Source organism: Phymastichus coffea, unplaced genomic scaffold (assembly GCF_024137745.1).
Source record: "Phymastichus coffea isolate CEN01 unplaced genomic scaffold, Cenicafe_Pcof_1.1 PCOF00030, whole genome shotgun sequence".
Lineage (NCBI taxonomy): Eukaryota > Metazoa > Arthropoda > Insecta > Hymenoptera > Eulophidae > Phymastichus > Phymastichus coffea.
Genome location: NW_026706841.1, coordinates 3879032 through 3903870, shown reverse-complemented (window position 1 = coordinate 3903870; position 24839 = coordinate 3879032). Strand labels below are relative to the sequence as shown.

Genomic DNA, 24839 nt, shown 5'->3' with positions numbered 1-24839 from the left:
GTCCGATACTTTCCGGACAGACCTCGTATAACTATGTACAAATATTAACATAATGGTAGTTTTTAGCCCAATAAACGTTTTCTTCATATAAAAATAGATAAGTGTTAGTTAAAAGTTTTGATCTTCTATAATATATTACTATATTACATAAATTAGATATCTGCGGTATTTCGCTTCAATGAAAATTAATGGTTGTTTATGCGTACCAGTGTATTTTAATATTCAACGTTATTCCAAATGAAACAGTACCAGTATTGTTGAATTTCGTTTTCAGTTTTTTTAGAAAAAAAATTTTTTTAATCACAACCATCCCGGCCATAGTTAGGGGATACAACCCAACCCCTTGAAGATTATTTCGGTGCATAATTTTGTTAATTAGTAACAATCAATTTGAAATGAATTTGGAAATTTGTTACGTAGAAGTATAGATACCCTGAACAATGTACTTTAAAGACATATTTCAGGGGTTGTTTTCACTCCTATGAACATTTATAACTATATAAAATAAAGTTCAGCTCTTGTTTTTCTGAAAATTTATAATCGAGCGAAATTCCATTGAAATCTACGGCACTTTACTCGAATAAGAATGAAAATTATCTAAGGGTAATTTATCTCCTATACTATATAAAAACAAAAAAAAGCCGAAACACGTCAACTTTATTTTGCAATGTCCTTCAGGACAATATAAGATTTGTTGACCCTGGATTAAATTTGTATTTTTCCGAGACAAAAATTCAAGAAGAAAATAACTTTCGGCCTCTTGAAAAATAAGGGATGCCACCCCGGCAGGTTTTAGTGTGCTGTATAATATTGTTATTCAGTAACAAACATTTACCAGTTGTTTTCAGAAAGAAATCTTGTATAGGAAAGGAGATATACTCAAAAAACAGTTTTTGGGGTTGAACTTTGGGTGTATTTTTCGTCCCTTTAAACCGTTTATTAACACATAAAAAAATACGTGACGTTTATTTTTTAGTCCTCTACAACATATCACAGTTTCATTGGAATCGGTTCCTCACACTTCCCTTATCTTTCTTATTAGTTGTATAGTCTCTTACTATTTACAAATGACATTAGGCTTACCTAAAGCAATCCACTGTAAAAAAAATTTTTCATTTCTAAATTATAAATTGAACATAAAAAAATAAACGATATTCACCATTAATTGAAAACATTAATAATTTACATTATACGTGAATGCATTTGTTCTTTGGGCATTCATTTGTGAATTAAATTTATACTAAAGCCGTCGAATGTTATAAATGGAGTTTATTATAAGGTATTAGTACTTTATTTTGTGAAAAACTATTTAGAGTGTATGAAACTTTAGCCAAAGCCAGAAAGTATTGCGAATGAAATGAAATAAAAATTAGAGATTCATTATTTTATGAACAGTTTTTTATTTCGTGCCAAACATACAATTTTTTATAAATTCAAATCGTATAATGATGACAGCAGATAGATATAGTATCATATAAATTATAATACAGTGGCGTGCATAATTTTTGGGCAAAAAAAAAAATCATTTAAAATTTAAAGTTTTACAGTCTAAAATGATCGTAGAAGAACGTGCGCAGGCTCATTTTGAAGAATAACGCAATACCCTTCTTATCCAGTCGGTATTTTTTTATTATATTGAAAATTAAGTTTTTTAAGTTAAAAAGACAAATTACTTATTTAAAAAAATTTTTTTTACATTAAATCGGTTATAACTTTTGAACGGCTCAGCAGATTATAAAAATCGAAAGTGTAAAAGTTATATATTTCTGTTATCTTTGAAATGAGTGGAACAGGATCCATTATTATTAAGCTCATAAAAAGTTATAGCGTTTTTCGTAAAATATTTCCCTTTTTTTCATCTTTGATTATCTCGGAAACTATGCACTGTAGAAAAAAACTCCAAAGAGAAAAAAAGGTTGTTTATTAATGTAGAATAATTATTCACTATCGAAATTGCATGTTCTAAAAAAAGACTTTCCGGTTTTTCACCGTGGGTAAAGTATGACTATCGAATTACTAGAAATAAATAATATTATTACGTTCTATAAATTAAAATTTATCAATATTATTTTTATACGCATATTTTCATACCATAGTATTAAAATAATATTTATCACAATACATCACTCATGTATTTAACAGTAGTCAACGTAATTTTTTAAATACATCTGTACTACAGTTATCCGTTCGCGATTTATTTCATTTTGAAGATTTTTGAAACACTTCGAATACTGTACGGCGCAATGGTAATTCACTAAATAGATGCTATAATTTGTAACGGGGTGGATTAACTATAACAATAGGAATTTATTAAAGCTAAAACTCCCACGATGCAGAGACAACCGCCGTTCCGTTAAACACTTATAAGTATACGTGTATTTGCGTTTACGCTTGATACTTTCGTTTCAGTGTTTTCTCTTTCCAACAGAGTTGAACTCACCTTAAGTCACCTGACTTGTGACACTCGATCTATCTTAGGTATGATTGACCTAATGCTTATTCCAACTAATCGCCTAGATGAAACCAGTTTAAAATTTATCTGTAATAGATCTCCGAGAGAGAGAGAGAGAGAGAGAGGGAGAGGGAGAGGGAGAGAGGGAGAGAGGGAGAGAGGGAGAGGGAGACGAAACACAGTGGAAAATAATTTGGCGGTACTATCCAAGTTACAGTTGAGGCTTAACTGAAACTTTTAAACTCTTGCGCACCCTCTCTCTCTTAATCGTTCGCTCTAGCATCGCGAATATTACCGAATCGCGAACGGATCGATTAATCGAATCGACTACCATTGCAAATTTTACTAATAAATATTATAAGCAATGTAGTATCGATACATCTTGGATTTTTTAAAATTCGTAATACAGATTTATTGTTTAAAGTTGATATATTGATTTCCAACAAATACTATAATAAATTTAACCATCTAATAAATGTCCCTAAATTATTTCGCTTCAATATATTAACAATTCTCTGCATTTGAACGAGCCAAACACAACAATTGCTTTTTGAATACGCCGAAACACTAGTTGAAAACCTTGGAAATGGGGAATTCCCTTAAAATAATTTTTTAATATTGGTTTCTTTTCATCATTGTTGCTCTGGACATAGCAATTTTTTTTTACAGCTATGAAATTTACATATCATCATGAAGTTCTTTATTTTAGGTTTGTAATATTGTTGCTGGACAAAGATGTATCAAGAAATTAACTGATATGCAGACTTCAACAATGATCAAAGCTACTGCCCGATCAGCTCCTGATCGAGAAAGAGAAATTAATAACCTCGTTAGACGAGCGGATTTTAATAATGACTCGTATGTTCAAGAATTTGGTCTTACTATTTCAAATAATATGATGGAAGTCAGAGGACGTATATTACCACCACCTAAACTTCAATATGGAGGGCGAGTGAGTTCTCTTAGCGGGCAGGTGAGGAACTTATTAATTATCTTCTCACCTTTTTCATAAAGACATAGACAAATTCCGTAGAAAAGCTAAACGATTACAGTAAAATGATACTTTATACAAAGTATATTTTTTATATCGTTGTAAGTAAGTAAGATAACTAAAAAATAATTCTATAATTCGAAATTTTTTTGAAAAAAAAACAATAAACATAGTTCTAAAAGTATTGGATAGCATTTTTAGAGACCTTAACGCTGTCCATTTGTCATATTTTCCGGATTCGTTCTAAATTTAGTCGACTGCAACTACACGTATCATAGATTCTGAAACGTCTCAAAAGTGTTGGTAATTACTTCACATACCAAGTCTATAGTCCGTAACGTCGACGTACTTTTTAATAGGACATTGTTTATACAATGTATAATTTTACCAGTTAGATTTATCGTTACTTGATGTGAATCTGTTATTTGTTATTTACTTTAAACAACATTAGAATTTTTTTCTTGAAAACTATATTTGTCTCTGATATTTTTCTAGGAATAAAAATGTCTTAAAATTAAAGAAAGAGTATTTTTTAATTTTTTCAGATCTTCCGATAAGATTTTTGAATTAGCAATCTTGTGACTGAAAATTCAAAAGTCTTCGAACGATTCTGAAAAAATTCTAAGGTATTTCTTGGCTAATTCTAAGATATTTTTGTTCTTAGGGAATTTTGATAAGAGTCCATAGTTTTCCAGAAAAAAAATTTATGAAGTTTTAGAAAAAAATTTTCCATTCCGTCCGTTAATTTGTTTATAAAATAATTTTTACGTTCGGAAAACGTTACTTAGGTATTCTTAGTTCAGATATCGAAACCGCGATTTAGAGAGATTTTGGACAAATCAAAAAATGTTAAAAGAAGAAACAATCGATTTAAAAAAAAATTCAACTGAAAAATTCAGTTTATTTTGTAATTTTTAACTTTTCCATAGAAAAACTTTTTTCGCGAGACTTTTAATCAACACCACTAAAAAAAGCATCCTCGAAACCGTAGTGAACAGTGCTTCATGAATTTTTTCTGTTCGAATTTATTACATGGTAATTATTCAAACATAGTCAAAACAAGAAAGTATTACGAATAATATGAAATAAAAATTAGAGATGCATTATTTAGCAACAATTTTTTATTATGTGCCAAACACATTTTTTCATGGATTCGAATCGTATATTGATGACAGCAGATAGATAATATATTACATAAATTATAATAGTTAGACAGAGAAAAGTATGAGCATGAGAGTACGGTACATTCAGCTTTGATAATACCCATGCTTCAAAATTAATAGTTTTTAATTATAAAAGGCATAAAGACATAAATGAAAAATGTAAATAAAATGAAAATGATGACAAGGATGCAACTCTTTCAAACACACAACTACCAAACTATAGAATTAAAAATTCCACTTCTCTACAGAGAACGAACTTAAAAAAACTAGCATATTTAAATGCATACCGGATAATCGAGTTTAATGAGGCGTATTGACAAGAACAGCTTGGAAAAATAAGCGTTTATCGTATATCTTATTATTAGATATTCTTTCATTATTGGTAATAAATAGTCATAATAAGAAAGCTAAAGATTTAAAAAAAATAAGCTAAAGTAGTCTTAGGAGAATGTCTTCTATTCTAGGCCTCGAAAACGTAGAGATTAGTCGATCCTTGATGGAATTTTGGATCGAAGTGAATTAATTAAACACTAGTTTTAGGTTAAAATAGAAAATACAAAGTTATTTTATTTTGAAAGTCTATTACAATAGTTATACTCTAATGATGTTCTAATAATAATGATAATAGTAATCCTCTAATGATTGCGAGAGCTCTAACACCAAAGGCGCTCACTGTTGGAATGCTGCGCTAGTTTCCGCGGCAGATGAACTCAGCGAAGGTGGCGTGGTATGCGTGCGCGCACATGCGCACAAGAAGCTTAACAATCCTCAATATTTTTTTGTTCCAATTCATTGCATGGTAACGATTCAGACGTCATTCTCGAAAAAGCATTCTGTCGGCGTTAACGGGTTAATGTGCTTACTTTGTCGAAGTTATTTTTGTTGCTAAATATGTTATGATATCTATATTTATTTTTTGTTTACCGAATTTATAGGCGTTGGAATTAGCGATATTAGCGTTTTAATATATATACTATTCGGTATTTTGATTCTTTTATTTGTTAGCTGCTGTATTATTCGTAAACGCTCCACTTTATAGAAATATCGTTGGTAATTTGACTGCACAAGATATTAGTCTTGTCCATCTTTTCATGTTGTTTTTTAGTACTTCCCACAATTCATTGTATATTGCTCAATTATTTGACATTGTATGATGTAGTTTTTGTTGAGATAGTCACTGTTTGGACATTTTAGAATATCTTAAGTAGATAGGCAATGTACGTTTTACGACAGAGTACAAGAGTATGTGTACAAAGGTATCCGGCTAAACATTATTTTTCGATTTATTAACATATAAAGAATGCAACACGAAAAACCAAATATCCCTACTATGAAAAGTGATGTGAAGTCATTTTATTCGCGATGTGATTGGTTGAAAGATGGTCACGTGAGAATATGACGGCAAATGTCCTTGGTAAACATGTATAATAATAATAATAATTGGATATAAGATGGTCACGTTCGATGTGACACAGTCTTTTTGCTGTATTATCGAATTGATCGAGCTCCGGCTTGAAATCGCTGATTTGTATCTTTTTCCATTAGTGCTATCTCATTGTTGAAAATTATTTTCAAGATCTTTTGCGTAAGTATTATTCATGAATTTTGATTTTTACGAATTATTTTATTGATTACATAATAATCTAACAATATTTCAAGAAATTATAATTGATATCAGTAAGGTTAACTGAATTAATCTCGCCAAATTAATTTTTTTAACAACTACATCTTTTTTATTCTACAAACTTTCTATTTTTAATTGTTTAAGAATAGCATTATTGTCATTATTCACACACACACACACATATTAATGGATATATCATGTTAAAATCTTTATAGTAGAAGCAAAGTTAGGTAAAAACGTGGTTCTTAATTTACAGAAATTGTATGAAACATTCAATTTATCAGAGAGATATTGCAGTCGTTTTATTAACAATAAACATTACCATTAACATTAACATAAATATTAACATTTATCAAGTGTGGCACTAATGAATTTTCTGTATACAAGTTTGTTTTTAATTAAGACAATCTATTATTGAAGTACTCAAATCAAAATTAGTTTTGTATTAATAACGTAACATTCATTAAATTAATTCATTTTTTTTTCATAATTTGTTATTGCAGAATGAATTGCATTTTAAACCATATTTTATCACAGGTTCAAAACATTATAGACGAAAGACAGATTCAAAACATTATGGACGAAGACAAGGAGAATGCAGTCAATAACATAGTTTCTAGTCGAGATGAGGATTTCGATTATTTCCAGGACAAAGATGAATTAACGTAATCTCTTTTTTATTTGATGAACTATTATTTTGTTTGATTTCATTTTAAAATATCAATCAATTTATATAGTGAACTTACTGGATATGTTGACCAAAATGCACCAGCTGTTGTTGGCAAAAATAAATTGGATTTATTTAAATTTTATATAAATAATGGAGGGACAAAAAGGATTGTTTGTCTGGTCTGGGGTAAAACGTTAATTAAAAAATATGAAACTAAAATTACTAATCTCATATACAACAACGGTTAAGGAAAATCCCTCATGTAATTACAACAACAATCTTGAAATTTCAACGTTTCGCCATAAATTCATGGCCTCTTCAGGAAAACTTTATTAAAAATTATAAACAATTAAAAACTTTTTTAAACAATCGACATGATCATAACACTACAGTACACATCAAACAATAATAACAAAATCATTCGTATTCACAATTATAGAAAACTTAAGTCATAGTAATGTCAATTTATAAAATATTTACTATTTAGAACAACCTGAAAATTCAGAGATATAAAATGAACTGTGAATTTCAAAGTGTTACTCATCATGGTACAACTGTCTATACTAGACTGTCAATATAGTAAGCAATTAAACATCCAATCAGAGTCAAGCACGAAACGGAGATACCCGAACAATTCGAACCACACAAACAAAAATTCAATGACAAGAGAAAATGGGTAATTAATTTGTCAAAAGTTAGCCTTCCACAAGAAGTTACAAATATCGTTTCTTTAGGTTAGAGACATAATTTGAAAAATAGAATATCGGAAAAAGACATTATAAATGGTATAAAAAATTTCGAATATGCAGTTAGTAAATTCAGTAAAAGAAATAATAATTCTGATTTGATAATAGATGAAAACGTAGACATAGAACCAAATAACATTTCAAAAATGAGAAACATTCTAATTAAGAATATTGAATTTGCTTGTAGACGAATAAATCATATTAGTACATACGAGAAAAAAATTACTAAAGATTACAAAAAAACTCAAGAATTTAAAAAAAATAATAATAATTTATTTTTCACACGATCAGATAAGGGTAATGTTTCGGTATGTTTGAATAAGGATGACTACATGAGAAATATGGAATTATTGTTGGCCGATAAAGATACATACAAAATAGTTGCAAAAAATCCGTTAAAAATTCTTCAATCAAACGTTTATCAGATATTATCACAATTAAATGAGGAAGAATTCTTGGATCAGAGATATAATAAACTCAGTCTCACACAGACTAATACATCTTTAGCGAGAGCGTATGGGTTACCTAAAATACATAAAAGTGTTTGTCCACTTAGACCAGTTATTTCACTAATAAATAGTCCCACTTATTTTCTTTCAAAAGTATTAGATAAAAATTTGAAAAAATGTATTGAGCCACCCAAATCATATATTAAAAATAGTTTTTCATTGATAGACAAGATTAAAAAATATATATTCCGGATGATTATATTTTACTTTCGCTCGATGTAAGTTCTCTTTTTACGAACATTTCCTGTGATTTGGTTATCAAGAGTTTAGACAAACGTTACATTAGAATTAAATCACACTCGAAAATTCCATTCAATACAATAATTGACATTACCAAATTCATATTTGATAATACTTATTTTTGTTTTATTAATAAAATATATAAACAGAAGTTTGGTTCTCCAATGGGATCCCCAATATCGCCATTATTTGCAGATTTAGTCATGGATGACTTGGAAATTTATGGTTTGGATCAACTTGAAAAGGATTTTGACTGTGTTCCAATTTTTTATTACCGTGCTTGACTCTGATTGGATGTTTAATTGCTTACTATATTGACAGTCTAGTATAGACAGTTGTACCATGATGAGTAACACTTTGAAATTCACAGTTCATTTTATATCTCTGAATTTTCAGGTTGTTCTAAATAGTAAATATTTTATAAATTGACATTACTATGACTTAAGTTTTCTATAATTGTGAATACGAATGATTTTGTTATTATTGTTTGATGTGTACTGTAGTGTTATGATCATGTCGATTGTTTAAAAAAGTTTTTAATTGTTTATAATTTTTAATAAAGTTTTCCTGAAGAGGCCATGAATTTATGGCGAAACGTTGAAATTTCAAGATTGTTGTTGTAATTACATGAGGGATTTTCCTTAACCGTTGTTGTATATGAGATTAGTAATTTTAGTTTCATATTTTTTAATTAACGTTTTACCCCAGACCAGACAAACAATCCTTTTTGTCTCTCCATTATTTATATAAAATTTAAATAAATCCAATTTATTTTTGCCAACAACAGCTGGTGCATTTTGGTCAACATATCCAGTAAGTTCACTATATAAATTGATTGACATTTTAAAATGAAATCAAACAAAATAATAGTTCATCAAATAAAAAAGAGATTACGTTAATTCATCTTTGTCCTGGAAATAATCGAAATCCTTATCTCGACTAGAAACTATGTTATTGACTGCATTCTCCTTGTCTTCGTCCATAATGTTTTGAATCTGTCTTTCGTCTATAATGTTTTGAACCTGTGATAAAATATGGTTTAAAATGCAATTCATTCTGCAATAACAAATTATGAAAAAAAAATGAATTAATTTAATGAATGTTACGTTATTAATACAAAACTAATTTTGATTTGAGTACTTCAATAATAGATTGTCTTAATTAAAAACAAACTTGTATACAGAAAATTCATTAGTGCCACACTTGATAAATGTTAATATTTATGTTAATGTTAATGGTAATGTTTATTGTTAATAAAACGACTGCAACATCTCTCTGATAAATTGAATGTTTCATACAATTTCTGTAAATTAAGAACCACGTTTTTACCTAACTTTGCTTCTACTATAAAGATTTTAACATGATATATCCATTAATATGTGTGTGTGTGTGTGTGTGTGTGTGTGAATAATGACAATAATGCTATTCTTAAACAATTAAAAATAGAAAGTTTGTAGAATAAAAAAGATGTAGTTGTTAAAAAAATTAATTTGGCGAGATTAATTCAGTTAACCTTACTGATATCAATTATAATTTCTTGAAATATTGTTAGATTATTATGTAATCAATAAAATAATTCGTAAAAATCAAAATTCATGAATAATACTTACGCAAAAGATCTTGAAAATAATTTTCAACAATGAGATAGCACTAATGGAAAAAGATACAAATCAGCGATTTTATTTTGTTGTATATGAGATTAGTAATATTTCGAAGGAAAATAAAATAGATTATAATGACTAAAATTACTGTTGGACAGGTACGTTTAAAATTTCTCTTTTCTAATAAGTTAATCAGTAAATATATATATTATATTATAAATTTTGACTATTTTATAGATTGTGCATATAGAGAAAGCCTATACAAAAGCAGTTAATCCAAACTATTACAATAAAATTAACAATGTGGTCCCATTTGAGTTCCTGGTCAATGACAAAACTACACTTGATTATCTTGGTAAAACTGATACTTCTAATCCAACAGGTCAACAAGAAAATGCGAAGGACACCACTTTTGAATAACTTGGAATAACTGGAATTAATAGATAAGTTAATTGGAACTTAATAGGTAAGTTAATCTTCCGCTTATTGGATTATTCTTCGAATCTAATCACATTTATAATTTACAATATACATATTTACATTTTATTTTACAATTTTCTCAGCCATAGAAGGTTATTTGACGTCGGAATTATTCAAGAATGAAAATTAGTTCAAGAAGGAGATTTATGGCCTTGGGAGCATCAGTGATGGTAATTACAGAGCTAATATCCACGTTAAAAATTATACCGACATTAACATTAAAAAAGGAAAACGGATTAAAGTGATTGGAGAAGTTGATCAATCTGGTATGTAGTTTTTAAAATATTTAAAAAAATGTTATTCTTCTCATAAACTTTCCTACTTGAATACATGTATAAAGTAGTCATTTATTTCATTTTTCAGCTGCAGGATCAATGATTGTCATAGTTTGCAGAGATTCAAAGTACGTTATAGAAATTCAAGGTGCAGAATCAATGTCAACCCAGTAGTTAGCTCGAGGAGTAAGAACTCCTAAACGAAGACGAGAATAATTTTCTTTATTATCTGATTACATTGCTATTAATTCGTTTCGTTCTTCTCGAATAATTCATTGTTTATTCTTTTTTAAAAATTTTTTTACAATTAACGTGAATAGTTATTCTCTTATCAGTTGCTTATTTTCTTTTCTCAACAGCACATTTTTTTTCACATTTTATTTAAAAAAAACTCACACTTTAACTTTAGCAAGGACTATTTTTCTATCATAATTGAAAGTTTCCAAAGATTCGTAAAACGTGTGATGAGTATTATTAAATAATATAATAATAATAATGAATAATATGACGTACCTGATCACTGATAGATTCAACACGAAAGTGCAAAAATAATTATAACACAGGCTTGCAAAATAGAGAGTCGTCACTGTTATTTTACAACTTACGGTCATTTCCGAAGTAATTTTTGGCGTAAAATTAGAATCCGTCGTCAGAATTGCTTCATCAGGTCAGATTTTTGAGTAATCGTCCCCTACAGGTCGAAAAAACACGTTTTTTGGCCATATTCAAGGCTTGATTACATCGTGAGTTTATATTCTTTTCAAAAACGGTTGACGGCATCTTAAAGAAGCACTCTTACCCTTCAAAACCCATTTTTCAAATTTAAGATATCATTTTTTTTCATCAAGATATCATCAATTAAAGTTTGCCATTTTTGAGGTTTCACCATGAGCTTAAAAGTTCGGCCAATTTTCCTGGAAGAATACGATATATTTCTTAGTTTTTTTTTTATAATGATTCTAGAATCATTATAAAAAAAAAACTAAGAAATATATCGGGACGATTACTCAAAAACCTGACGTGATGGAGAAATTCTGATGACGGATTCGAATTCTACGCCAAAAATTACTTCGGAAATGACCCTCAGTTGCAAAAGAACAAAACCTTGCAGGCCTGTGTAATTGGTTATTTTATATATAATTTAACGTCTCTAATAGTTCGTAAAACGAGTCATGAGTATTATTAAATGATACGAGCCATGTTATTATTGTTAATAAAAACGTAAAGTGATCAAAATGACTGGTGGGTTCAATATAAAAAAGTAGAAATATTTGTGATCATTAGATATTTAACATATTTATGATAGTTCAATATTTTTAGAAAAATTGCGCCTTATATAAATTTATTAATATTTAATAATTTATTATTTGTGAATAATAGAATGATATCATAAATCAGCATTTATTAAAAATATATTAATGTATGAAAAGGTACTATAAAATATGATACGTGATGTAACTTATTTTTTAAGTTAAAAATATGTATTTTGTAACTGTAATAAATGTGCATTTTGTATTAAGTATAAAATGTAAAAAGTTGTGATTGCGTCAGCGAACTTTAATTTTAAGTTGAACTAGCCACTGTTACCAATCGTAAACTATTTCGTCAATGTAAAAGAAAAGTGCTTTGTGTCAATAAAGGTCTTCTTCATATTCATAGTATTCATTATTAGTACTCAATAATCTGGTTTATAAACAGCGGAAAATCTATTTTGAAAATATAACTTGAAATAACTTATAAGTAATAATCATGGATATCACGCCATCTTTAGTACACAAATTATAATTACTAGGCGCTCATGCATGCAGTTTTATGTTTTATCAATTAACCTCAAATTGTAAGAAATGTGGCAGGAGTTAATTGAAGGCGAATTTCCAGTTTTCTTTTTCAATTAAACTGAAACAAATACATTGCGTGTTATGCCGATTGAATGAGAAAAAAGTGGCTTTTGTATATTATTTCACGTAAATAGACAAAGCACGCCGTTCAATCAAATCTTTTCCAAAAAACAATAAAAAATTTTCGTAAGAAATTCAGGTATGTAAAAGAGTCGATTTAATATCTGTTAACTTTTTTGATGATATTTGATAGCTGTTTTAATGATTGGAAATGAAATCTTATTTATAAAATTGATAATGATTTTAGATTATTTGCATACTCCAGTGCATTGGGACTTTAGCATACAATACTCCAAAAACTTAACTGTTTCTTTATTTAAACAGTTCAATCTATAGTGAGTAGATTTTTTATATTATATTATAATGACTACTAATAGTATTATCAATTAGTACAATTTTATATATAGTGAGAATATCAGTAGCGCCAATATAATTGCCAAAAGTTATAATCTGTCACTAATTCCTGATTTTTTTTATCAAATAACTTAAAAACTAAAAAAGTAAGTTTAGTTAGTTCTGTGTGCAAGTAAACTAGCAATCGAATAATGATTAAGCTAAATAATTCTATGGTTTCAATTATGCCAACTTATATAAATAGTAAATAAATTAATACAGTAATAATACAATTCATAGTATCATGGTTTATTGAGTAGAGAGATTAATGCTTTTATTCACTTATGTATGTTCTTATAATACCATATCAAATTTATCTTATCTTATAGGAATGATAAACTTGAGTGCACACAAATTTTTACTTTTGATAATTTCTGGTGTAATTATTACTTTTTATTTCTACTTTTTGAGATATGGTATATTTACTGTAGTAAAGTAATAGTTTTAGTATGTATGACTTATTGATGTTTTTTAACGGCAAGTAGGCTATGAAAAAATATATTCAATAGAAATAGATCTTAAAAGTGGTATAATAATTTAGATTACAATTGAATAGAATAAAAATAATTACTAAAAGATGATTACTTTGTAATAAAATAAAGTACTTGATTACTTGGCACTTTTAATGAGAACAAATTTTTCTATATCGGGATCGGATTCACTTATATTCTATAGGATATATAGATTGGTACATTTCTATCAAAGTTTATGACAGCTATGATAAATATATTTTACACAATTGTATTTTTTTGTTTCAGATTTACTATTTGCACAAATTAACAATTTAAATTTATCAAAATAATAATCAAAATAATAAATTAATAAAAATCTACATTGACAAACTACTGTGTGAAGGTAATTGGTATTAACTGTAAATATACTTTTCTATTGTTCATTTATATACATATATATTTGTCTATTTTTATTAGTAAATCAAACCAAACCAAATCAAACCAAACCAAACCAAATCAAATCAAATCAAATCAAACCAATCCAAACCAAATCAAACCAGACGAAAAAGGAAATTCGAAATCAAAAACCAAAACAAATAAAGTCAAAAGAAAATCGAAAACCAAATTACAAACAAAGCCAAACCAAAATTAAGTAACAATTTATAGGAAGTCATTAACTTTTAATATTTTGAATTTAAACGATTTTGTAAACAATTATCTATTGTTGTTTAATAAATTAATTGAAAAGTGAAAACTGTTTAAACTCACAAATCTGAAATATTAAATTAATATATTTTACAGAAGCGTACAAAGACTTGATATATTAATAGAATTGTAATTTTCACAACTTTTCTTCATAGAAACTTACATTACTTTCATTTTTATTAATTAAAAATTATGGGTCGACGAAAACTTACGAACGTAGAAGTCGAGGTTTCATAGCAAAACAGACGAGCGAAGGAAAGAGAAAATCAACATCAAAAGCGGAAAATAGTTCGACAAGGTATAACTGATTATTATCGTGTTTTAGGAAATCTTATAGTTGAAAAAGATTATGTAAGATTGATGAATATTTTATGTAAACATTGTCAAGCCAAATATTTTAAAGATGAAAAAGTTTCAAATAAAGAGTCATCATTTAATGATTGTTGCGGCCATGGAACAGTAAAATTGGATCCAGATTTCCCACTTGAACTTCTGACTTTATTCAATGGAGAGCACGATAAATCATCCAGTTTTTTTGACCACATACGTAATTACAATAGTTCTTTGTTATTTGCTTCGTTTAATGCTAATTTAATTCAGTTTCAAACGGGTCGCTCAGCTCCATACTGTTTTAAAATCCAAGGGCAAATCTATTATCAAATAAATACGGCTTTATACGCTAGCGATAATGAAAATCCTTCGTACGGACAACTTTTTATTATCGATTAAAACGAAGCTATAGATTATCGAATGCAACAAAATCCCCTTATAGATTATGAATTAATGTCGATTTTAGATAACATTATTCGTAATCATAATCGTTATGCTAAGTCTTATGAAATAAAAGATGAAATTAGAATCCAACAACTTTTAAAAGAAATAAGAAATGATTCTTCTCCTACAGAACTTCAATTACTGTTTTCGTTAAAACCTGTCCGAGATAGTCGTAGGTACAATTTTCAACGAGTCAATGAAGTTGCTGTAATATTTTCAACCACTGCTGATGGAGAAATACCTGAATCATACATTACTATAAGAAATAAAAATACAAAAAATTTAAAAATTGTTAATTCTTTGGATCCTAATGTAGAACCATGGATTTACCCATTGTTTTACCCATATAGTACACGTGGTTGGGAGACAACCATGTGACGTTCAAATTCCAATTGTAAAATTACACGTCTAGATTATACTAAATATAAAATATCTGTTAGAGAAAGTGAGTTCAATCCAATTATACGAGGCCGAAGACTGTTCCAACAATAGGTTGTAGATAGCTATGTAAAAATCGAAAGAGATAGAAGTCAGTATTGCAAAAGTCATCAAAAAGAATTAAGAGTTTATACATACAAAGGATTACATGATCACATGAGCAATTGTGCAAATGATATTAATGGCACTGTAGGCAAGACTGTAATTCTTCCTTCATCGTTTACTGGCTCACCTCGGTATATGTAACAATGTTATCAAGATGTTATTGTTAATGAAACAGGAAAACCAAATATTTTTCTAACAATGACATGCAATCCAAATTGCCTGGAAATAACAGAAAATTTGTTACCAGGTCAACAAGCTGCTGACAGACCAGATTTAGTAGCCAGAGTTTTTGATTTAAAAAAAGATCATTTACTTGATATCGTTGTAAAGAAAGGTTTTTTTGGAAAAGTTGCATCTTATGTGTACGTCATTGAGTTCCAGAGAAGGGGATTACCGCATATGCATTTATTGATTACATTAGAACAAGGTTACAAAATTACTACTGCTGACATAGTTGATGAATTCATATCAGCAGAAATACCTGGAAATCTAAGCGATCCACGTTTATATAACATTTTTATGAAAAATATGATTCATGGGCCTTGTGGTGATTGGGCTGGCAGTGGTGGTCTGTTAATCGGTCTTGTCTTCGTTAGCCGGGTCCCTTCCTGGCGGTTCCAGAATGCAGTGGAGCAACGCGGGCAGACTTAAACGGTGGTACCCCTCCGACCGCAGTTCTTACAATATTTTATGGCTTCGGATGGCCGTGGGCACCTCCTATAACTGTGTCCGGGTAACAAAAAGTTGAAGCAACTGCGGCCGAGGGGATCCACGGTGGGGTCCGTTTCGATGGGTCGTAGGTGACTAAAGCTGGCTCCCGTATCCCTCGGTCTGATCTCACGATTGACCCAGGGGCGCGGAGGTTGTGGGCGGATGGGTGGTCCTGGGATCTCGTCGTCCGTGTTTTCAATTGGCTCCACTGTACTTAGTAGGTTATCGAGTTGTAGTTGACGGCGAGGGTTGTATCTCCGGCGTCTCCCATTTTCCCCTCGAATCATCCTCTGGCTGAGTTCTTGGTCTTCGGTTATTCGTCTTGTTTCTCCCCGGGTCCAGCTGGGCTGATCCATTCCCCTGACTGGAAGCCAGCCTAGGTGTGGGCTGTGCTGGGTGGGTGTCCTGGTCTCCGGGGATGGTGTGATATGGTCGGTATCATCCTTGACTCCTATTAAGTCTTCTAAAATTTCCTGGACCGTGATAATTAAGCCAGATCCTCCAGAACTAGAGGATCGACTGGTCTTTTTGGGAGGGGTCGCTTCCGATAATCCGGTGTCATCAGTGGTTTCTTCCGTCCCAATGATGCCGGCTAGGTGGAGGATCTTGCGGTCCTCTTCCGTTCGTTCTTGTGGTAGGATCGAGTTTGACACCCTTTTTGCCGCTAGGGCGAGCCGGTCCTGTATGTGGGGCCGTTTCTCCAGGTGGGATTTCTCTCGGAGGATCTCCTCCTCGATCTCCAAGATATGTGAGGAGATCGAGAAGGAGGGGGAAGGGAGTTCAGTCCTCCGGACCTCGGGGATTTCAGTCACCTTTTCCTCTTCATATGATCAAGATAGGGTGATTATTGCTGGCTGCGGTGAGGCGGCCTCCGTCGACCGGAACTCTTGGTCAGGTCGATGTATCGATGGGCGCCGTGCACTGGCCCCGAATTTCGGGGGCATCGTCGTATCTGTAAATCAAAAGATCTGAATTTACGGTCAATAGGGGGGGTCTGTTAGTCAAGGTCAACAACCAGCACCAGTCGTGCGATGTTAATCTGGTTAGTTCAATAGTTTGTTACGCGACTTGCATCTCCCCCCCCCCATTTATAAACTAGAGAGGCTTGTCCTTTCTGACGCATCATCACAGTGTCAGAACTTTGTTTCTGTTGTACTTAACAATTAATATCAGTATGAACTGATAAACATGCCAAAGCAGCCATCTTTACATATTTAACAACTTGTTAAATTATAGAGCAAAGAAAATGGTTCACGTGATACTATCAAAATTTTGGCCATTGGAAAATCAACGGTATAGAGTTCTAATTCGGGAACCATCAAAAGTATCTTCTTTTAATTTCATATCACTTATCGCTAGAAATTTTTCACCTAAATATTGAAAACAGTTACCCTTTTCGTCCAAAACTTTGAAGAACTGTTTAATGAAATCAAGTTAAATATGAATTGATGGAAATAGATATTTCAATAAATGAATTAATGATACGTGTTTGGTATTCTTTTATCCTGAATTAAACTCGGTTCACTTCAGTATTCTTTCTCAATTAATGATTGATCCTGTCCCTGCTATCTTACCAATAAAAGAAACATAAATTTTTTGTGTAACCTGATTATTAGCCTAGAATTAATGTTATAATGCCGATGTCACCGCCAAGTTTCCATCAATGTTTTTAGTAGTTTATTTTATTCACAACTATTCGTAAGTTTTTGTAAGTCTCTCAGGTTTATAGAATGATCTATTGGAATTAGTACAAAATGAATCCTGTTATAAAGCAATACACCTTTGAAACTTATTTGTTCTAATTGAATAACGTATTCATCTTAATAAGTATTTGGCTTCCATTCATCAATCAGTCCGTTATATCTGAACATCAACCAATAATTTCTCTTCATCTTTAGCAAAAATTTTCGATAGCTTTTTTCTCTATCCCGATAAGCATTATCTTTAGTTTTATCAGCGAATACATTCTTCTTCTTAGCGCTGCTGTAAAATATTCAACTCATCTCTTGGCAAACCAAAATCTGGTATGACGTTATTCAACTCCGCTTGATTGAATGTCTGAGAAACTTTCTTTGTTGCACCTACTGGTAAGTATTCATCGTTCTTCTAGATATCTTCTCTTACATTGCTTTGATCCGAATATCTTTGCCATTAGACGGCTGTGTGTAAAAGTCCTCTCTGTCGTTTTTTTGGCTGTCTCTTGTACGTGTAGCCAGAATGTCAGCTTCATATCCAGGGTCACTTCTAGATACTTTACCGTCCTTCTAGTTTGTGTCTGTGTCTCTCCGTCTGACATTGGAATAAAGATGTTAATCCTACTTCCCGTCAAAAGGATGAGTTCTGTCTTAGCCAGAGCAAAGCTCAGTCCATGCCTGGCTATCCATATGTTGATTCGCATCATTGCAGTATCTGTGTTAGTTACGTGTTTAGTAACGTTATCACTACTGCTACGTCGTCAGCGAAGGCGACTAACTTAACTCTATTGGCATATTCAGTCTAAATAGCGTATCATACAGTATGTTCCAAAGGTCTGGACCTAGAACGGATCCATCTGTCTCGTTAATACTCCTCTATCACCCGCATCAGGTATAAAGGGACTCCGAAGTTTCGGAGCGCCTCCAGAATGTCCCTTCACCTAGCGGTGTTAAAGGTGTTCCTAACATCCAGTGTCGCCAGCCACTTCCACATCAAGCATTGCGGTCATCTCTAACAATAGCCTCCTTCGCTTATATCTGTTGTTGTCATGTCCCACTCGATTGCTCGGGAATTTACGTCACCCACGTCAACGAGATTTCCCGGGAGGTCTCCGAGAGCGTCGTTCAATTTGTCGATTTTATCTTTGAACACTGCCATCGTGCACTTCGGGGTTCAATATATATTGACGTAGGTGATAGCGCTTATCCTTATCCACACATAATCCTCCCCCCTTGCAGATACCTGTATTCTTCTTATCGATTTTCTCTTTATCTATATGGTCGACGTGCCGGAGGCATTTGAAAACCAGCCATCTTGTGTACATAAGTTTCATAGCTGCTCACTTAGTATGTCGGCGTCTCGTTCTTTCGCTATTTGTGAGAGCAGCAGTTGGGCGGCCTCACACCTGCGTAGGTTACATTATAGGATTCCTGTCATTCTTTGTCTGCTTCCGGCGCTCATTCAGCGTAGCCTAATAGAACGCGCACGCCCCCATTCTCGGAATGGGCGCGCCCTCTCCTACCCCCGCTGCAGAGCACAGAAAGCGTTTTGGTTGTTTGGTCGGGCAGGTTTTTTCGATATGGCTGTTCAAGCCGTATTTTGAACAGTAGTATCTTCACTCAGCCGATTTTAAGTCTGCCCTTCTTGAGCAACTTGGGGGCTATGTGTCTGTCTATCTCAAATACTGCCATCCAGATGTCGTACTATTGGAACATTCAAACGCTCATGTATGAAATCCAAAATTCAGCGATCTAATAAAGCTAAAAAAAATCTGAAAAAGCTATTTTAAAGCTTGAAGAGAGTAGAATAAGGGAAAAATCGTCCGATTCCCAAAAAGGTTATTTTTGATTTTCAAATCAGAGGTTACAACTCTAATTTTCTTAAAATTTACCTTTATGTTGTATTTCAACAGCTTTCCTCAATGATTTTTGAAAAAGTAAATACATAGGATTGTATCTCCATCATTAGCTCCAAAAAATAATCAAAAATATATATTTCAAATTTTTTTTTTATTCATCGCCAATTAAATAAAAATGGTCAAAACAGTGATTGTTCTATTAGGTATTAAATTTATTTTTTATAGAATTAGATTCCCATGTAAGTGTGCAGGCTCTTGAGAAATGTCCCATAAGATCTACGGTTATTTCAAGGTCATTCGAAATGTAAAATACATCTGGAAATTATGATCATCAACAATTATTGCGTTAATGGATATATTGTTTTACGAGGGTGATCCGATAAGTACTTAGCCTACAAAAGAAAAACGAAAATTTTGGAAAAGTGGCGTTTTATTTTTCAACATAGTCTCCTTTTAGTTCGATACACCTGGCTCAGCGATGCTCTAACTTCTTTAACCCGTCTGAAAAATACTTTTCCACGAGGTCTGAAAAGTAGGCTTCCGTGGCAGCGATTGACTCCTCATTCGACTCAAATTTCTGCCCGGCGAGTGACTTTTTCAAGTTTTGAAACAAAAAGAAGTCGCACGGGGCTAAATCTGGAGAATACGGTGTATGGGGCAACAGTTCGTAGCCTAATTCGACCAATTTGGCCATGGCGGCGGCGGAGGTGTGAGCCGGTGCATTGTCATGGTGGAAGAGCACTTTTTTCTTCGCCAAATGGGGCCGTTTTTTCTGCAATTTGACGTCGAATCGACCTAATAATTCGGCACAGTACAGCCCTGTGACCGTTTTGCCCCTCTCCAGGTAGTCGATGTAGATCACACCTTGTGAATCCCAGAAAACGGTGGCCATCACCTTTCCGGCTGATGGGGCAGTCTTCGCCTTCTTCGGAGCACTTTCGCCGGGTAAAGTCCACTGTTTCGACTGTTCCTTGGTTTCTGGTGTATACCAGTGGATCCATGTTTCGTCGACCGTCACGAAACGACGCAAAAACTCATTCGAATTGCGCTTAACCTATTAAGGCCCAGGCCAAAACTGGAAGAGATAGCGTCAAACTAACTATGCGATTCATAGGCAAATCGAAAAAAAAAATACCCGGGTTTTTTCTTTTGCCATTTGCAATTGTTTATAAAACGTTATTTAAACAAATTACCAAAAAAGTAATTTTTTTTGAAATCTGATTGCGGGAATCGATTGTACGGGAAAATACAAGGAAAAAATATTTGTAACATTTTTTTGTCGGACTTCAATTTGTCATGAAAATCAGCTATCAAACATTGATCATGTAATTCGATTGAATTTTTATTCAGTTTTATTTTCGAGATTTTCTCGGTGTCTTTTGCACAAGGGTATACCACATTTTTGGCAATAAAATTCAGTTTTCATCTCACACGATAATACCCCACATGTTTTGTACATACCTTGTTTGATTACGTGTTTATGCAATGATGTGTCACTTGATCTCTTTCGTTTGTTAGAACGTTGATTCGCAAATTTCTCAAGATAAAATTCACAAACTTCTTGCACAATATCTTTTGAACCTTTAGGCAAGTCTGGGTACAGCTTATTATAAATCACAGTAGCATTAGTCGATGAAGCCTGAATAAGCCGTAAGAACAGACACCATGTCCATTTTTTACTCCTAATTGAAGGCATCAAAGCATTGCAATGTTGATCATGCAAATCAACCCCACCCATGTTTTGGTTATAGGAAGAAAACGCTTGAGGGAACAGAATGGACCTCTTAGCTTTTTCATGCCATCGTTGCACTTCAATTTTCGGTTCATCCCCAAATTTTGTTGATAACACTAATACAGGTTTGGAATCCATCACAGTTATATAATTCAGTTTGGAATTTCGATCGTGAAGAGCGATAGTTGTTCCGCTCTCAGCTTTTTTTATCATTTCAACTTTTTCTTTGACGCGGTTTTGTCTGACCGTCCCAGTTGCTGATAATCCAATTTTTTCCAAATGTACCATAAGATCTGGATTGGTGAAAAAATTATCAAACACACATGATACTTAGTAAGATCTTCTTTATTAGTTACTTGTAGTAAAGGCGATAGCAATTTTATAACGACTTTCAATTCCAAACAAACAGCAACTAGAGGGTTCCATTCATCGAGTCCTGCTTCACCTGTATAAGTATCCAGTTCATATAAATATCCATCTGAGGAACAAAGGGTCCATAATTTTATTCCAAATCTGATTGGCTTATTTCTAATACACTATTGTATGCCAAACTTCCCGAAATATTTTACCATTATCTCATCTATTGATAAGTTATAATCAAAAAAACCGAACTGCATACTATTTTCACGAAAATAATCATATAAACTTCTAATTTCCCAAACTTTATCATTTTTATTTTCATCTTGATTTATAAAATCTTATTTTCTTCTTAATTTCAATAAATTTATTTCTTGTCATAAGTTCAGAAATAACTGGACATTGTAAGATTTTTTTAGTTGACCAATAGTCACGGAGATTCTTTCTCGAATTGAAAATAGTAATCATTATGATAACAATAAATTTTTCTAGATCATTCATACTTAATTCAAAATTGTTTTTAGTTGTAGCTTCTATCATATAATTTTTCATTGAATTTGAGAAATATACTTCAAATAATTCCAAAGAGTTTTTAGAATACAAAGAGGAAATGGATTGAACGTTGAAGGGATCATCGTTATTCACAGTTGAGGTATCATTCAAATCTAATACTTGCCAATCGTAAACATGATTGGGTTCTAATAGTTTTTGAGTGCTGCGGTATGTGCTTTTTATATGTTCATACGAACCAACAGGAATCAATTCAAATGATATATTTTCGTCAACATTGGAATCAGAATCCCCATCTGAGCTTTCGTGATCTCCGGGAATGAACGATATATCGACATGAGCTCGGAAATCATCAATATCATCATCCTCGACAAAATAGGTTAAATCTTTAACCATCCGCCTTGTCATTTTTGCTTGGTTAAAAAATAGACAGCAATTTACAAGAAATTATAGATTTTCGCTGTAAATCAGATAGAAATCAAATTTTCGTATCAAGAAACAAAACCTCTAAATTTTCTGTAAAACCGTTAGCCCGCCACTCAAACGTGATCTCTAACACGGTTTACAAATTTTTACAATCAAAAAAATTTTTTTTCAACTGAACTGAACTCAACCATCAGGTTGAATCACTTGTGAGTGTCGGTATCAATTCAATGCTTGATAGCTGTTTTTCATGACAAATTGAAGTTCGACAAAAAAATATTACATACAATTCTGTCATGTTTTTTCCCGTAGAATCGATTTCCGCAATCAGATTCGTAAAACAAACATTTTTTTGGTAATTTGATTAAATAACTTTTTATAAACAATTGCAAATGGCAAAAAAAAAACACGGCTATTTTTTTTTCGATTTTCCTATGAATCGCATAGTTAGTTTGACGCTATCTCTTTCAGTTTTGGCCTGGGCCTTAATGGGTTAAACAGCGTCAGACATTGCTCTGAAGTTGTCTCACGGTTGCGCTTGTTGTCCGGAGTGAGCAAACACGGCACCCATCGCGCCGACAGCTTTCTCATGCCCAAAATTTTATGCAGGACATGACCCACGCGGTCTTTTGAGATGCCTACGATCTTAGCTATCTTGCACATCTTCAGTCGTCAATCTGCCAATACGAGATCGTGAATTTTTGTCACGTTATCCTCCGTGGTAGCCGTTTTCGGAGCACCTCGACGTGGCTCATCAAAAATCGGCGTGCGACCACGTTGAAACTCGTTAAACCAATTTTTGACGGTCGCCATCGAAGGAGAAGAGTCACCGTACACAGCATCCAAGCGCTTTTTGATTTCGCTGCGCGATTTCCCTTCCAAAACCAAGAATCGAATCACCGACCGATACTGCTCTTTTTCCATTTTTCAAAAATCAACGGACACACTTGCTTTCACACGCTCTCAAAAATAAACTACAACTCCGATCCGGCTGAAATCTTGACAGTAACCATCGAGAAGGTTGTACTACGTGATAGAATATTTCTTTTGCGAGAGTGGCGCCATCGGGCGGTGAGGCTAAGTACTCATCGGACCACCCTCGTATCAGTCGTCTCGTCCAGTTACCACCTCGCTTTTCTGTCTATCGGCCTTGCCATATGTCAATTGTTCTGTCACGTTCGGCGATTGTCGCATTCTTTCGACCTATGTCCGCGCTGCTCCCGTAGATCATTTTGTGATCAAAGGCCAGAAGATCCACGGTTATTAAACCAGCCACCACCAAAACAGCCTGCGCAGAGACTGTTCGGTAGGAGCAGGCGATTTGCGGTGCGCCCTGTCTTTGTACCATCATCATCGACTTACAGTATTTCTTTGTCTTCAGGGAGTCTGCCCATATTTCCGCACCGTATAGAAGGATCGAGCGAGCTGTCGCCATTTACAGTCGTCGTTTCTCCGATCTCGGTCCCGTCGTATTTGCCATCAGGCGACTCACTATCCTCTCTGCCGCTTTCCGGGTTGTTTTCTGTATATGAGGCCAGAAGGTCATCTTCGTATCGAGGGTTACCCCAAGGTACTTGACTTCCCTCTCGGTCTCCATCTCGCATGTCCCCACCCTGATGTGCAGTATCCTCTGTATGCATCTTCTCGTGAGAAACATTAGTTCCGTTTTTTCTGTTGCGAGTTGTAGTCCGTGGTCTGTCATCCATCGTCCGACTCGTCTCATGGTCTGGTTCAACGCCAGCTGCGCTAACTCGGGGAACCTCTCCGTAATCACCGCCGCCACGTCATCAGCGTAGGCGACGAGGGTTACTCCGAGCGGCATTCCAAGCCGAAGCAAGCTATCGTATAAGCCATTCCAGAAGTCAGGTCCCAGTATTGACCTCTGTGCGGGGTATTGACCCAGCGGTGACATGTCTCGTTACTTGTCCTTCGATCGTCTCGTACGTTATCCATCTATTTTTAAGATAATCCTCCACAACCCGAAGCAGATATGGCGGGATCTCGAAGTTACTTTTCAGCGCCTCCAAGATATCCTTC

General features: G+C 32.9%; 1 protein-coding gene across 1 annotated transcript in view; it reads left to right on the top strand.

Annotated features, from left to right (window-relative positions):
• Positions 1 to 3165: 3165 nt before the first annotated feature.
• Positions 3166 to 24839, top strand: part of LOC131663045 (protein argonaute-2) — a 237811-nt gene continuing 216137 nt past the window's right edge. Inside the window, exon 1 of the mRNA XM_058933111.1 lies at positions 3166 to 3425. Within this exon, the coding sequence (XP_058789094.1) occupies positions 3210 to 3425 (216 nt within the window). The 5' untranslated portion in view covers positions 3166 to 3209. The remainder of the gene's footprint in view (positions 3426 to 24839) is intronic.